The following is a 14,411-nucleotide window of genomic DNA, read 5'->3' as shown; positions in this document are numbered from 1 at the left end:
ATTGGGTGGGACTGTGCAAATAAGGTAATTGTGGCCCACTAAGGGGATTGGTCAGTTTTGCCATTCCACTGGGCTTCAAAGAGAGCCAATTCCAGAGCAGATAGAATCTCACCATCACCGAGGAAGAACAGCCAGGAACAGAGAGTGCATCCTTTGGACCCAGGATCCCTGTGTTGAGAAACTCCTGGACCTAGGAGACAGAGAACTATAACAAGACAGTGAGAAGTGCTGGCAGAGAAACGGTGGCAGGAGAGACTGACCAGCAGGAGAACCTGGCAGGAGAGACCAGCAGGAGAGATCTGCAAGACAGACCAGCAGAAGACAGTACAGTGGGCTTCCTGGCCCACAGAGCAAGAAAGCTGCATGCCTTTGTGTGGAGGCCTACTGGTGGAATGGGGTGCCTCTGAACACTTACTGGCAGAGCTAAAAGAGCTTTGTATCACTTGCCTACGCCAGGCAGAAACCAAGAGGCCAGAGAAGCATGCCTGCAACATGGCTGGGAAGAGGCAGTCCTGATAGAAGAACTGTATCCTGAGTGTTCCTGAACCTGTTACTTGCTTAACAACCCCCTAATCATGAGTATTGCCTGTCAGCTCTGTGTGGTCATTACAATGAATTACTGAACCTAGCAGAGAAGCAGAGAGTGCTTTGGGAGAGACAGCAGGTGGGAGCATTGGTAAAGATGGTTGAGAGACGACACATGTCTGACCTGCACATGTAAGAATTAGCCTTGGGCCGTGTATCTTTATTCTCCTTCCCCTTTTGAAGTTAGAGAAGGTCCAATGCCACTCTCACGCTGTTTTTAAGCTCCCTTTGCACCATTTTCTCTGGTATTATAACTAGACTCAAGGCCAGTAAAATTTTCAGAAAAGGAACATAGGAAAATATCTTGAGTTTATTTAATTCACTATCACCCCCATCATTTCTAATAGGCAGTAAAGCAGGAAATAGAAGCACGAGTCATCGTAAATGAAGTCACACATATAGGGAATAACAAATCCACATTTTATGTTACTTTTACCTCTCCTCTCTGCATTCTGACTCTCTTTTATCTTTTTTCCCCTTATCGCTTTTCTCTGCTGTCTGACATTTTTCTTTATTCTCTTATCCAATCATAAAATACATTACTTGAATTTTTTGAGTAAGTGTGTAGCATTAATGATTAATAACTGAACTATCTGGAATTCATTAGGTAGAGCAAAAAAAAAATCCCTATTTTTTATTTTTTGAAGTTGATTTCTATTTTATAAATGCTTATTGTCAAAAGTTAGAAAAATGTGGCAATATATAACATTAAAAACCGCATCAAAGATCAACGTTGGATGATAAGATTTTATTCATTAGTGATGTAGCACCATGCTAAGTGTGGGTGTATACATGTATTCTCTTTTATTTTTCTCAATCTTATGCTAATAAGTGATGGAGCCCAGATCCAACCAACATCTGTATGACCATAGAACTTTTGAAAGTCATTAAAATCTTCAAAACTATTTGACAGTTTTATAGGACAAAATACATTCTGAGTTGTAAGTTGTGAATACAATCTAAAGATATGACGTATAAGAATAAGATAAATTTCATCTTCCTTTACCTACACAAAAAATTCTCATATATTTCTCTAAATGGACACTTTCTTTGCACGGTGAAGATGTGGTATTTTACATCTGCATCAACATCATACTAATTGGAAAACATTTAGAAGCATGTCCATTAAAATCAGGAACAAATGTATTTTTATGTTCAACTTGAAACAATATAAGGCATTAAGATAAGCATAAGGAAAATATGAATGATCAAGATTATGCTCCAGTGTTAGTATTAGATAATATTTACATAAAGCTTACAGCTAATAATTATGTAATACTTCTATTTGTAGACACTGTCCCAAGTGTTTTACATATGTAACTCATTTATCTTTCTTAAAAACACCAAATTGCTGCAATGATTTCAATTTTACACATAGAACAGAAAAAAAAAAAAAAAAAACAAGCAGAGAGAGGTTAAGTAACTGTCTTATGGTCACATAGCTAATAAGTGCCAGAGTTTGGCTTCAAAGCCTTGTAGTGTGACTCCAGACTTTCCACTTTCAACCAGTATGTTCACCATCCCCTCCAGAGGGTTGGTCCTTGAGTGTCTGGTTGGAAGTGAAAAGCTTCCAGGGTCTGGGGCAGCTTTTCTCTCAATTATCCCCAAAATGTCGACTGTGTCTCTTGTCTAAACTCCTTTCTGCATGTCTAATGTAAATTATTCTTTCCTCTCATTCTATAAAATGTTTTTCTATGCTTCTCCATGCCCTTGGCAGAATATGAACACCACAACGGGAGTCCCAAAGTCCCACTTAACAAATCATAATCTCAAAGTTTCAATTCCAAATTCCACGGGTAGGGGGATACAGGGATGCTTTAAGATGCTCGCTGGGCTATCTTCTGTCCTGTCTTCTCCTGACCAAATGGCTTTGACAGTATAAAATTGACTGCAGGGGCCCATCATAGTATTTGTGAGACACAGCCCAGTTCTTAGGGGGGTAAGGATGTCCTCTGGACAGATATCCCATAGGTGCCTTTTCAATTTAGACATTAGAATTAAGTGCAGCTGATGAAAATCACAAGGAGGTAAATTTCAGCTTTTGGAAAAGCAATATAGTTAAGCAGGATGTAAAAGGAAAAACACGTAAAATGAGAGACTTCTTATCCCTGCAGGTACCCACTATCAGCTAGATGAGTGCTTCTCAAACTGTATCTGTATACGAATCACCTAGTGTAGCGGGGTGAATTCTGTCCCCCCATAATATATGTTCAGCTGGCACCTCAGAGTGTGACTTTATTAAAAAATAGTCTTTGCAAACATAATTAATTAAGGATCTTGTGATGAAATAATTTTGGATTTAGATTTGGGTCTAAATCCAGTCTTTACAAGAAGAAAGAAGACACAGAGACACAGAAAGAAGAAAGCCACACGAACATGGAGGCAGAGATTGGAGTGCCGTGTCTACAAGCCAAGGAACACAAGAATTGCTGGCCAAAACCAGAAGCTAGGAGAGAGTCTTCAGAAGGAACCAATCCTACTGATACCTTGATTTTGGACTTCTGGCCTCCTGAGCTGTGAGAGAATAAATTTCTGGTGTTTGTGGAGCTACCCAGTTTGTGGTAATTTGTTAGCTAGAAAAAATTATCTAGGTAATTTGGCATCCCTAGGAAACTAATACACCTGGAAACTTGTTAAAATGCAGATTCAGATTCAGTACGGGCAGTCTACTGAGTCTGCATTTCTAACTATCTTCCAGGTGAGGCTGATGCTGCTAGTCATGGATCACACTCTGAGGAGCAAGGAAGTAGATGATTCTGTCTCAGAGATATGTATGAAGAGTTCTGGCTTTGTGAGGTAGATTATGATTAGGGATTAGATTGCTAAATTGGAAGGAGAGATCAAGGCTGAAAGAACGGCTACATTTTTAATCCTCTGAGTATTCACCTGAACCTGGTCTATTGACAAAATAGAGGTTTTTATTTATTTTATGTGTCAAATATAATGCTTGTATTTACATTTATTTATGTAAAAATTATAATCTGTAGTAGTGCTGCTGGTTGATGATGCCTAATTTTGTTTGTAACCTATTGTTCTTCTTGTTGGTTTCTTGACAGTCACACCAGCTACATGGAACCAGGAAACCACACAGAGGTTTTAGATTTTATTCTTCTTGGACTCTCAGAAGTGGAAGAACTTCAATCTCTTTTTCTTGGGCTTTTCCTGTCAATGTACTTGGTCACATTTATTGGGAACCTTCTCATCATCTTGGCCACCATCACTAGCTCCTATCTCCACACTCCCATGTACTTCTTCCTTGCCAACTTTTCTTGTGTAGATATATGTTTCACCTCCACCACTATCCCAAAGATGCTGCTGAATATCCACACCCATAACAAAACCATCACCTATCAAGGCTGCCTTTCCCAAATGTATTTTTTCATGCTTTTTGCAGAGTTGGATGTTTTTCTCCTTTCTATAATGGCTTATGACCGGTTTGTGGCCATCTGTCACCCACTGCACTACACAGTCATCATGAATCCCAGACTCTGTGTTTTGTTGCTGCTGTTGTCTTGGATATTGAGTGTTCTGGGCTCTCTGCTACGTGGTTTACTGGTGCCGCGACTGTCCTTCTGTACTAAGTTGGAGATTCCCCACTTCTTCTGTGAAATCAATCAGGTTATCCAACTTGCCTGTTCTGACACCCTTCTCAATATCATAGAGATGTATTTTGCTACTGTGGTGATGGGCATTATTCCTCTCACTGGTGTCATATTTTCTTATTCTCAGATTGTCTCTTCCATTTGGAGAATTACATCAGCAAGGGGAAAGTATAAGGCATTTTCCACCTGTGGGTCTCACCTTTCAGTTGTTTCTTTGTTTTATGGTACAGCTCTTGGAGTCTACCTCAGTTCTGCCACTACCCAAAATTCCAGAGCAGTTGCAGTAGCCTCAGTGATATACACCATAGTAACACCCATGCTGAATCCCTTTATCTACAGCCTGAGAAACAAGGATATAAAAAGGGCCTTGAAAAGTCTTGTTGGGGCTATCACTTTAAATGAATGACAAAAATGTTTCCCTTGGGGCTGGACAAGAATCCACAAGTATCTGTGGACCAGATTGGCATTCAGAAAATTGTGATTTTTGTGTGTGTGTGAGCTGTCTCTGACTCTCCAGACATTTCTGGCATTTTATATTTTATTTTCCTAAAAATAATTTCCAACTTTGGAACAGAACTAATTTGACGGTATCCACTTGCTTCAAGTGGTAACGATTATTTCTAAAAATATACCATTTTCAAATTCATTTTCTCTTTCTTGGCAAAATTATGATGAGGTACAAAAATCTTGGAGATAATAAAGACTTGGAACTTAAATTTTTGTTCATGCCTTACTGTTTATTAGAATGGTGAGGTTTCTTTTATTAGACATGGGTCAGCTTTTCCTTTCTGTATTCCTGTCTTCCCATCATTTTTTATAATTTAGACCGTAATACACTTAATTATTTTATAAGTGTCTGAGACATTTTTGTTCCCTCACTGAGAACTTTTTCTGTTATTCATCATTGACTGGTATGAAAATTAATAACATATTATTTAAAAGTATATACAATTAAATTTTAAATAATATTAATAACATATGTAAAAGTATGTGAAAATTAATAATATATTATTTAAAATTGAATAAAAAATTGAATGGTAATTAAAAAACATGAAATTTTGTGAGATGCAATAAAGAAGTGCTTTGAACAAAATTTGTAGTTTTAAATACTAATATTAGAAAAAAGTCTAAATCAATGATCTAAGTTTCTACCCTAAGAAGTTAGGAACAAATTATAACATGAACCCAAAGCAGGTACAAGGAAGGAAATAATAAATATAAATAAAGAACTCAGTGATGAGGAAAAAAATTAATAAAAGACTTAGATTCCTTGAAAGTGCTAATAAATGAACAAATGCCTAGAAAGAAGGATCAAGTAAAAAATGGGAAAAATTACAAATTACTAACATCAATGTGATTATTACAAATGCTTAGACATTAAAATAACAGTAAGAAATTACTATAAATGACACCATGCCAATAAATTTGACACCTTATGTGAAATATTCGCATTCTTGAACAACGAAACCTGATGAAACCAACTCAAGAAGAAATAGAAACTCTGAAAAGCTCTGGACTTATTTTTTAAATAACATTTGTAAACCCAAACTGTCCCATGAAAAAACTCGAGGATCAGATGGTTTTACTGGTGAAGTCTATCAAACACATAAGGCAATAATAATGCTAATCTTATCCAGACTCTTAGAAACTGGAGAGGAAAGGACTTTTCTCATTGTATAAGACCAGCATAACTTTGACACCAAAAACAAATACTATAAGAAAACATAATTACAGACCAATATCCTTAATGAAAATACCACCCAAAAAAACCATTGCTGTTGAGTAGATTCCAGCTCATAGCAAACCTCAACAAAATTTTGAGAATTGAAAGCAGAAATTTATAAATGCAAAGTTGACTCAGCATTTCAAAATCAAGGTAATCAATCATATCAACAGACCAAAAGAGTAAGTCATATGATCAGCTCAATACATGCAGGAAAAACATATGACAAAATTCAACAACCAGAATTCAAATCTCAGCCACTAAGAATACAAAGGAGCTTTCCAAAATGATCAATAGCTTCTAAATCATATTTAATAATGAAAGACTGAATGTCTTCCCTCTAAGATCAGAAACCAGGAAAGAAACAAATGCCTGCTCTCATGATTGCTTTTCAACATTTTATTGGACATACAATAAAGTAAAAGGTATAAAGAGTTGAAAGGAAGAAATAAAACTATCTGCAGACATCATTATATACATAAAGAGTCTAAAGTAATCTATAAAAAATCTTCTAGAATTAATACATAAATTTAGCAAGGTTGCAGGTCACGAGGTTAACATACAAAAAAATTATTTTTTATACACTGGTACAAAGTGGAAAATTAAAATTTAATAACAGGATATACAATCACACCAAAATAACTAGGAATAAATATTTAAAATGCATGCAAACTCTACACTAAAAACTATAAAATATTGATGTGAAAAATTTATGAAGACTGAAATATAAAGGAATATACACCATGGAAGGGATAATATTTGTAGGATGTCAGTTCTCTCAGAAAATGACCTATCACATTCAATGCAATGTCAAACCAAATTCTGAGAGTCATTTTTGTAGAAACTGATATTTCTAAAATTTATATGCAAATGCAAAGAATCTAGATTAACAAAAATTGGAAAAATGAAAACCAGTGTTGGCAGTCTTATATTACTTAACTTCAGGAATTATTATAAAATTACAGTAACCAGGACATTGTGGTATTAGTTTTAGGACATACAAGTACGTGACTACAACAGAAGAGAGCCTAGAAAATAAATCTTCACTTACACAATCAATTTATATTTTTAAAATGCCATGATAATCCAATGGGAGGGGAATAGTGTCATAAACAAATGGTCCTGGAACAAATGGCTATTCACATATTTTAAAAATATGCCTATGATATCATCTCTTACAAAATACAAAAATGAATTTCAAAATGATTAAAGACCTAAATGTAAAGGCTAAGACTACAGTATTTGTAGGGAAAACATAATAGAAACACTTTCTGATTTTGGAGTAGCCAAGGTTCTTAAAAATAAGGCAGTAACTATAAAAGAAAAACATTAATAAATACCCTTCAAAAGACACCACTAAGAGATGGAGACACTATCAGGATACAAGAGAGACATACAAAAATCATTTGGATCCCTCTACATCAACAAAGAGAACTTTGAAGAGGGAATCAGCAAATCAATACCATTTACAATAGCTCCCAAGAAGATAAAATACTTAGGAATAAATCTAACCAGAGAGGTAAAAGACCTATACAGAGAAAACTACAAGACACTACTGGAAGAAACCAAAAGAGACCTACGTAAGTGGAAAAACACACCTTGCTCATGGATAGGAAGGCTCAACATTGTGAAAACGTCTATTCTACCCAAATTGGTCTACAGACACAATGCAATTCCAATCCAAATTCCAACTACTGGCTCTTGATCCATGTACAGAGATCTCATGAGCACAATTAAGTGTTGCAGAATTCCTGTCTCTGCAAAGTTATGCATAATTTGTTATGAGGCACACAGTCAAATGCCTTAGCATAGTCAATAAAGCACAGGTAGACATCTTGCTGCTATTTTCTGCTTTCAGACAGAATCCATCTGACATGGGCAATGATATCCCTGGTTCCACAATCTCTTCTAAATTCTGCTTGAATTTCTGGCAGTTCCCTGTCGATACACTACTGCAGCTGCTTTTGAATGATCTTCAGCAAAATTTTGCTTGCGTGTGATATTAATGATATTGTTCAATAATTTCTGCATTTGGTTGGATCACGTTTCTTGGGCATAGACATAAATATGGGTCTCTTCCAGTCAGTTGAGCAGGTAGTTGTCTTCCAATTTTCTTGGGATAGATAAATGAGCACTTTCAGCTCTGCATCCATTTGTTGAAACATCTCAGTTGGTATTCTGTCAATTCCTGGAATCTTGTTTTCTGCCGAAGCCATCAGTGTATACTTCTTCCTTCAGTATCATCGGTTCTTGATCAGATGTTACCTCCTGAAATGGTTGAACATCGACCAGTTCTTTTTGGTACAGTGGCTCTATGTATTCCTTCCATCTTCTTTTGATGCTTCCTGCATCATTTAATATTTTCTCTGTAGAATCCTTCAGTATTTCAACCCAAGACTTGAATTTTTTCTTCAGTTCTTTCATCTTGAGAAATGCTGATAGATAGTAGATAAGAATTATCTTAGGTGAAGAAAAGGACAACGCACAATACAGGGGCTGTCAGCACAGCTGGACTAAACTGAAAGGTAAGAAGTTTCCTGAACATACCGAACACTCTGAGGGACAGAGTAACAGGGGCAGAGTCTGAGGACCATGGTTTCAGGGGACATCTAGGCCAATTGACATAACAAAGTTTACTAAGAAAATGTTCTGCATCCCACTTTGGTGACTGGCAACTGGGGTCTTAAAAGCTAGCAGGTAACCATGTAAGATGCATCATTTGGTCTCAGCCCACCTGGAGCAAAGAAGAAAGAACACCATAGACACAAGGAAAATATTAGCAAAAGAGACAAAATGGGCCACATAAACCAGAGACTCCATCATCCTGAGACCAGAAGATCTTAATGGTGCCTGGCTACCACCAATGACAGCACTGAAATGGAACATAACAGACAGTGCCTGAAGGAGCAGGAGAAAAGTGGGGTACAGAACTCAAATTCATATAAAAAGACTAGACGTTATGGTCTAAGACTGGAGGAACCCCAGAAGACATGGCCCTGGGACTCTCTGTTAAGCCACATTTTAGTCATCTAGTGCTGCTATAATAGAAATACCACAAATGGATGGCTTTAACAAAATGATTTTCATTTCCTCAGAGTAAAATAGACTAAAAGTACAAATTCAGGCTGTCAGCTCCAGGGGAAGGCTTTCTCTCTCTGTTGGCCTTCTCATCAATCTTCCCCTAGACTAGGAGCTTCTCTGAGCAGGAACCCTAGGTCCAAAGGACACTGCTTTCTTGGTGGTATGAAGTCTCTCTGCCTGCTTCTCTCTTTTATATCTCAAAAGAAATTGCCTCAAGACACAACCCAAACTTGTAGATTGAGTCGTGACAACCCAGAACTAAAACCATTCCCAAAGCCAACTCCTCAGACAAAGATTAGACTCAACTATAAAATGTAAAATAATATTCATGAAGATTGCGTTTCTTAGTTCAAGTAGATACATAAGACTAAATGGGCAGCTCCTGTCTGGAGGTGAAATGAGAAGGCGGAAAGGCACAGGAGCTGGCTGAATGGACACGGGATCTGGGATGGAAAGGGGGAGTGTGCTGTCACATTATAGGGATAGCATTTAGGGTCACATTACTATATGTGTATAAATTTTTGTATGAGAAACTAACTTGAGCTGTAAACTTTGACCTAAAGCACAATTAAAAAAAAAGAGTTGGAGAGAAAATATCTACCATATATTTTCAATCATCTGTCAGTTTGACGTACGTACTATGATGGCTTGTGTGTTTCTGTGATGCTGGATGCCATGCCGCCACTATTTCAAATATCAGCAGGGGTCACTCATGATGGACAGAGTTCACTGGAACTTCCAGACTAAGACAGACTGGGAAGAAGGACCTGGCAGTCGCTTCTGAAAAAGCTGGCTAGTAAAAAAACTATGAATAGCAGCAGAATATTGTCTGATATATTGCTGGAAGACAAGCCTCTCAGGATGGAAGGCATTCAATGTACGACTGGGGAAGGGGCGCCTCCCCAAAGTAGAGTTGACTTTAAAGATGTGAATGGACTGAGGGTTTCAGGGTCTTCACTTCTTGATGTATCATGACTTAAAATGAGAAGAAATAGCTGCAAACAACCATTAATAATTGGAATGGCCTTGCATTCATCTTCAAAAAGAATATTTCAAGATCTATCCTGAAGTACAGCACTGTCAGTGACAGGATAATATCCATGCGCCTGCAAGGAAGACCAGTTAATACGACTGTTATTCAAATTTATGCACCAATCACTAAGGCCAAAGATGAGGAAACTGAAGATTTTTACCAACTTCAGCAGTCTAAAATTGATCCAACATGCAATCAGGGTGCACTGATAACTACTGGTGATTGGAATGCAAAAGGCCGAAACAAAGAAGAAGGATCGGTAGTTGGAAAATATGGCCTTGGTGACAGAAACGATGCCAGAGATCACAGGATTGAATTTTGCAAGACCAACTACTTTTTCATTGCAAATACCTTTTTTCACCAACATAAACCGCTACTATACACACAGACCTCCCCAGATAGAATACATAGCAATCAAATTGACTACTTCTGTGGAAAGAGTTGATGGAAAAACTCAATATCGTCAGTCAGAACAAGGCCAGGAGCAGACTGTGGATCAGACCATCAATTACTCATACGCAAGTTCAAGTTGAAACTGAAGAAAATTAGAACAAGTCCACGAGAGCCAAAGTACAGCCTTGACTATATCCCATCCGAACTTAGAGACCATCTCAAGAATAGATTGGATGTATTGAACACTAATGACAGAAGACCAGACAGGTTGTGGAATGACATAATAGATGAAGAAAGCAAGACGTCATTAAAAAGACAGGAATGAAAGAAAGGATTGAAATGGATGTTGAAAGAGACTCTGAAACTTGCTCTTGAATGTCTAGTAGCTAAAGCAAAAGAAAAAATGATGAAGTAAAAGAACTAAACTGAAGATTTCAAAGTGAAGCTTGAGAAGACAAAGTAAACTATCATGATGACATGTGCAAAAACCTGGAGATAGAAAACCAGAAGGGAAGAACACACTCAGCATTTCTCAAGCTGAAAGAATTGAAGAAAAATTCAAGACTTGAGTTGCAATATTGAAAAATTCTACAGAGAAAATATTAAGCAACACAGGAAGCATCAAAAGAAGATGGAAGTCACTATACCAAAAACAATTGGTCAATGTTCAAGCATTTCAGGAGGTAACATCTGATCAAGAACCGATGGTACTGAAAGAAGAAGTCCAAGCTGCACTGACAGCTTTGGCAGAAAACAAGACTCCAGGAACTGACAGAATACCAATTGAGATGTTTCAAAAAACAGATGGAGCACTGGAGATGCTCACTCATCTGTGCCAAGAAATTTGGAAGACAGCTATCTGTCTAAAGGACTGAAAGAGATCCATATTTATGCTTATTCCTAAGAAAGGTGATCCAACTGAATGCAGAAATTATTGAACAATATCATATGCAAGCAAAATTTTGCTGAAGATCATTCAAAAGCAGCTGTAGCATTACATCAACAGGTTGCTGCCAGAAATTCAAGCCAGATTTAGAAGAGGACATGGAACCAAGGATATCATTGCTGATGTTAGATCGATCCTGGCTGAAAGCAGAGAATAGCAGAAAGATGTTTACTTGTGCTTTATTGATTATGCTAAGGCATTTGACTGTGTGGATCATAACAAATTATGGATAACATTGCAGAGAATGGGAAGTCTGGAACACTTAATTGTGCTCATGAGATCTCTATACATGGATCAAGAGGTGGTCGTTCAAACAGAACAAGGGGATACTGTATGGTTTAAAGCAGGAAAGGTGTGCATCAGGGTTGAATCCTTTCACCATACCTATTCAACTGTAGCAAATAATTTGAGAAGCTGGATTATATGAAGAAGAACGGCACATCAGTGTTGGAAGAAGACTCATTAACAACCTGTGTTATGCAGATGACATAACCTTACCTCCTGAAAGTGAAGAGGACTTGAAGCACTAATTGATGAAGATCAAAGACCACAGCCTTCAGTATGGATTACATTTCAACATAAAGAAAACAAAAATCCTCACAACTGGACCAATAAGCAACATCATGATAAAGAAAGAAAAGATCTAAGTTGTAAAGGATTTCGTTTTACTTGGATCCACAATCAACACCCATGGAAGCAGCAGTCAAGAAATCAAAAGATGCATTGCAAATTGGCTGCAAAAGATGTCTTTAAAGTGAGCCTGATCCAAGCTATGGTGCTTTCAATCACCTCATGTGCATGCAAAAGCTGGACAATGAATAAGGAAGGCCAAAGAAAAATTGACGTCTTTGAATTGTGGTGTTGGTGAAGAATATTGAACATACCATGGACTGCCAAAAGAATGAACAAATCTGTCTTGGAAGAAGTATAACCAGAATTCTTAGAACCAAGGATGGCAAGACAATGCCTTACATATTTTGAACATGTTACCAGGGAGGATCAGTCCCTGGAGAAGGCCATCATGCTTGGTAGAGAGTCAGTGAAAGGGAGGAAAACCCTCAAGGAGATGGATTGACATGGTGGCTGCAACAATGTGCTCAAGCATAACAACTATTGTGAGGATGGCAGAGGACTGGACAGTGTTTCGTTCTGTTGTGCATAGAACCTACTCGACGGCACTCAACAACAACAACTCAGGATTCAAGAGCAAGTTTCAGAGTTTCTTCTGATATCCATTTTGACCTTTTCCTTCTTTCCTGTCTTTCTAATGACCTCTTGCTTTCTTCATGTATGATGTCCTTCCACAACTCATCTGGTCTTTGGTCATTAGTGTTCAAGTGGTCAAATCTATTTTTGGGATGGTCTCTAAATTCAGGTGGGATATACTCAAGGTTGTACTTTGGCTCTCACGGACTTATTCTAATTTTTTTAACTTCTTGAACTTGCATATGAGCATTTGGTGGTCTGTTCCACAGTCAGCCCCTGGCCTTGTTCTGACTGATGGTATTGAGCTTTTCCATCATCTCTTTCCATAGGTGTAGTGGATTTGATCCCTGCGTATTCCATTTGGAGAGATCCATGTGTATAGTCACCATTTATGTTGATGACAAAAAATGTATTTGCAATGAAAAAGTAGTTGGCCTTGCAAAATTCTATCATGGGATCTCCAGCATCCTTTCTATTACCAAGACCATACTTTCCAACTATCAATCCTTCTCCTTTGTTTCCAGCTTTCACATTCCAATCACCAATAATTATCAGTGCAACTCGATTGCACGTTGAATCAATTTCAGACTGCAGAAGTTGGTAAAAATCTTCAATTTCTTCATCTTTGGCCTTAGTGTTTGGTCCATAAATTTGAATAATAGTTGTATTAACTGGTCTCCCACGTAGACGTATGGATATTATCCTATCATTAATAGCGTTGTGGTTCAGGATAGATCTTGAAATATTCTTTTTGACGTTGTATGCAATGCCATTCCTCTTCAAGTTTTTATTACCGGCATAGTAGACCACATGATCGTCCAATTCAAAAGGGCCAATGCCTGGCCATTTCAGCTCAGTAATGCCTAGGGTACCGATCTTTGCGCCTTCTGTTTCATTTTTGATGACTTCCAATTTATATACTTAGTACATTCCATGTTCTGATTATTAATGGATGTTTGCAGCTGTTTATTCTCATTTTGAGCCAGGCCACAACAGGAAATGTAGGTCCCAAAATCTTGACTCCATCCACATGATTAAGGTCAACTCTACTTTGAAGAGGCAACTTTTCACCAGGAGTCTTTTGAGTGCCTTCCAACCTGAGGGCCTCATCTTCCAGCACTGTATCCGACAACGGTCCACTGCTATTCATAAGGTTTTCACTGGCTAATTCTTTGCAAAAATAGATAACTAGGTCCTTCTTCCTGGTCTTAGTCTGGAAGCTCAGCTGAAACCTGTCTTCCATTGATGACCCTGCTGGTAGTTGAATACTGGTGGCATAGCTTTCAACATCACAGCAACACGCAATCCCCCACAGTATGACAAACTGACAGACATGTGGGAAAATTGTATGTGTATAAAGTACAAAACAAGGGAGTTTGAATTGGGGTGTTCCATGTCCCCAGGAGATTTCTACAGTGTGAAAATACTCTGGCCTCCTGCATCTTCTCCTATTTTACCTCCAACCTCCCTCCCTTTTGTTTTACTTGCTGTGGTCACACTGTCCTCCTTGCTATTCCCTGGTAATGCCAGGATTGCTTCTGTACTGTGGCGTTTCCACTGGCTGTTTTTCTGCCCTAAGTGGCAGCCTTCTCACAGATATCAGGTTTTGTGTTGACATAAGTTTTCATTTCTCTGGAATAGATGACCGGGATGCAGTTTCTTGGTTGTACGGAAAGTGTTTTAATTGTTTTATTTTTATAAGAAAACTGCGAAACTATTTTCCAGAGTGGCTGTTCAACTTATATTCCCACCTGCAATAAAACGTATGAAAGATCCAGTTTCTCCACATCTCCTTCAGCCTTTGGTATTATCACAATTTTTTTTTTTTAATTTTAGCTTTTC

General features: G+C 37.8%; 1 protein-coding gene across 1 annotated transcript; it reads left to right on the top strand.

Moving 5' to 3' along the window:
* Positions 1 to 3,654: 3,654 nt before the first annotated feature.
* Positions 3,655 to 4,593, top strand: LOC126071222 (olfactory receptor 7A10-like). The gene has a single exon (XM_049875468.1). The coding sequence runs from the start codon at positions 3,655 to 3,657 to the stop codon at positions 4,591 to 4,593; it is 939 nt and encodes a 312-aa protein (XP_049731425.1).
* Positions 4,594 to 14,411: the final 9,818 nt, after the last annotated feature.

The sequence above is a fragment of the Elephas maximus genome, chromosome 3 (genome assembly GCF_024166365.1).
Source record: "Elephas maximus indicus isolate mEleMax1 chromosome 3, mEleMax1 primary haplotype, whole genome shotgun sequence".
In the NCBI taxonomy this organism is placed as follows: Eukaryota; Metazoa; Chordata; class Mammalia; order Proboscidea; family Elephantidae; genus Elephas; species Elephas maximus.
This window is presented reverse-complemented; position numbering and strand designations above follow the sequence as displayed.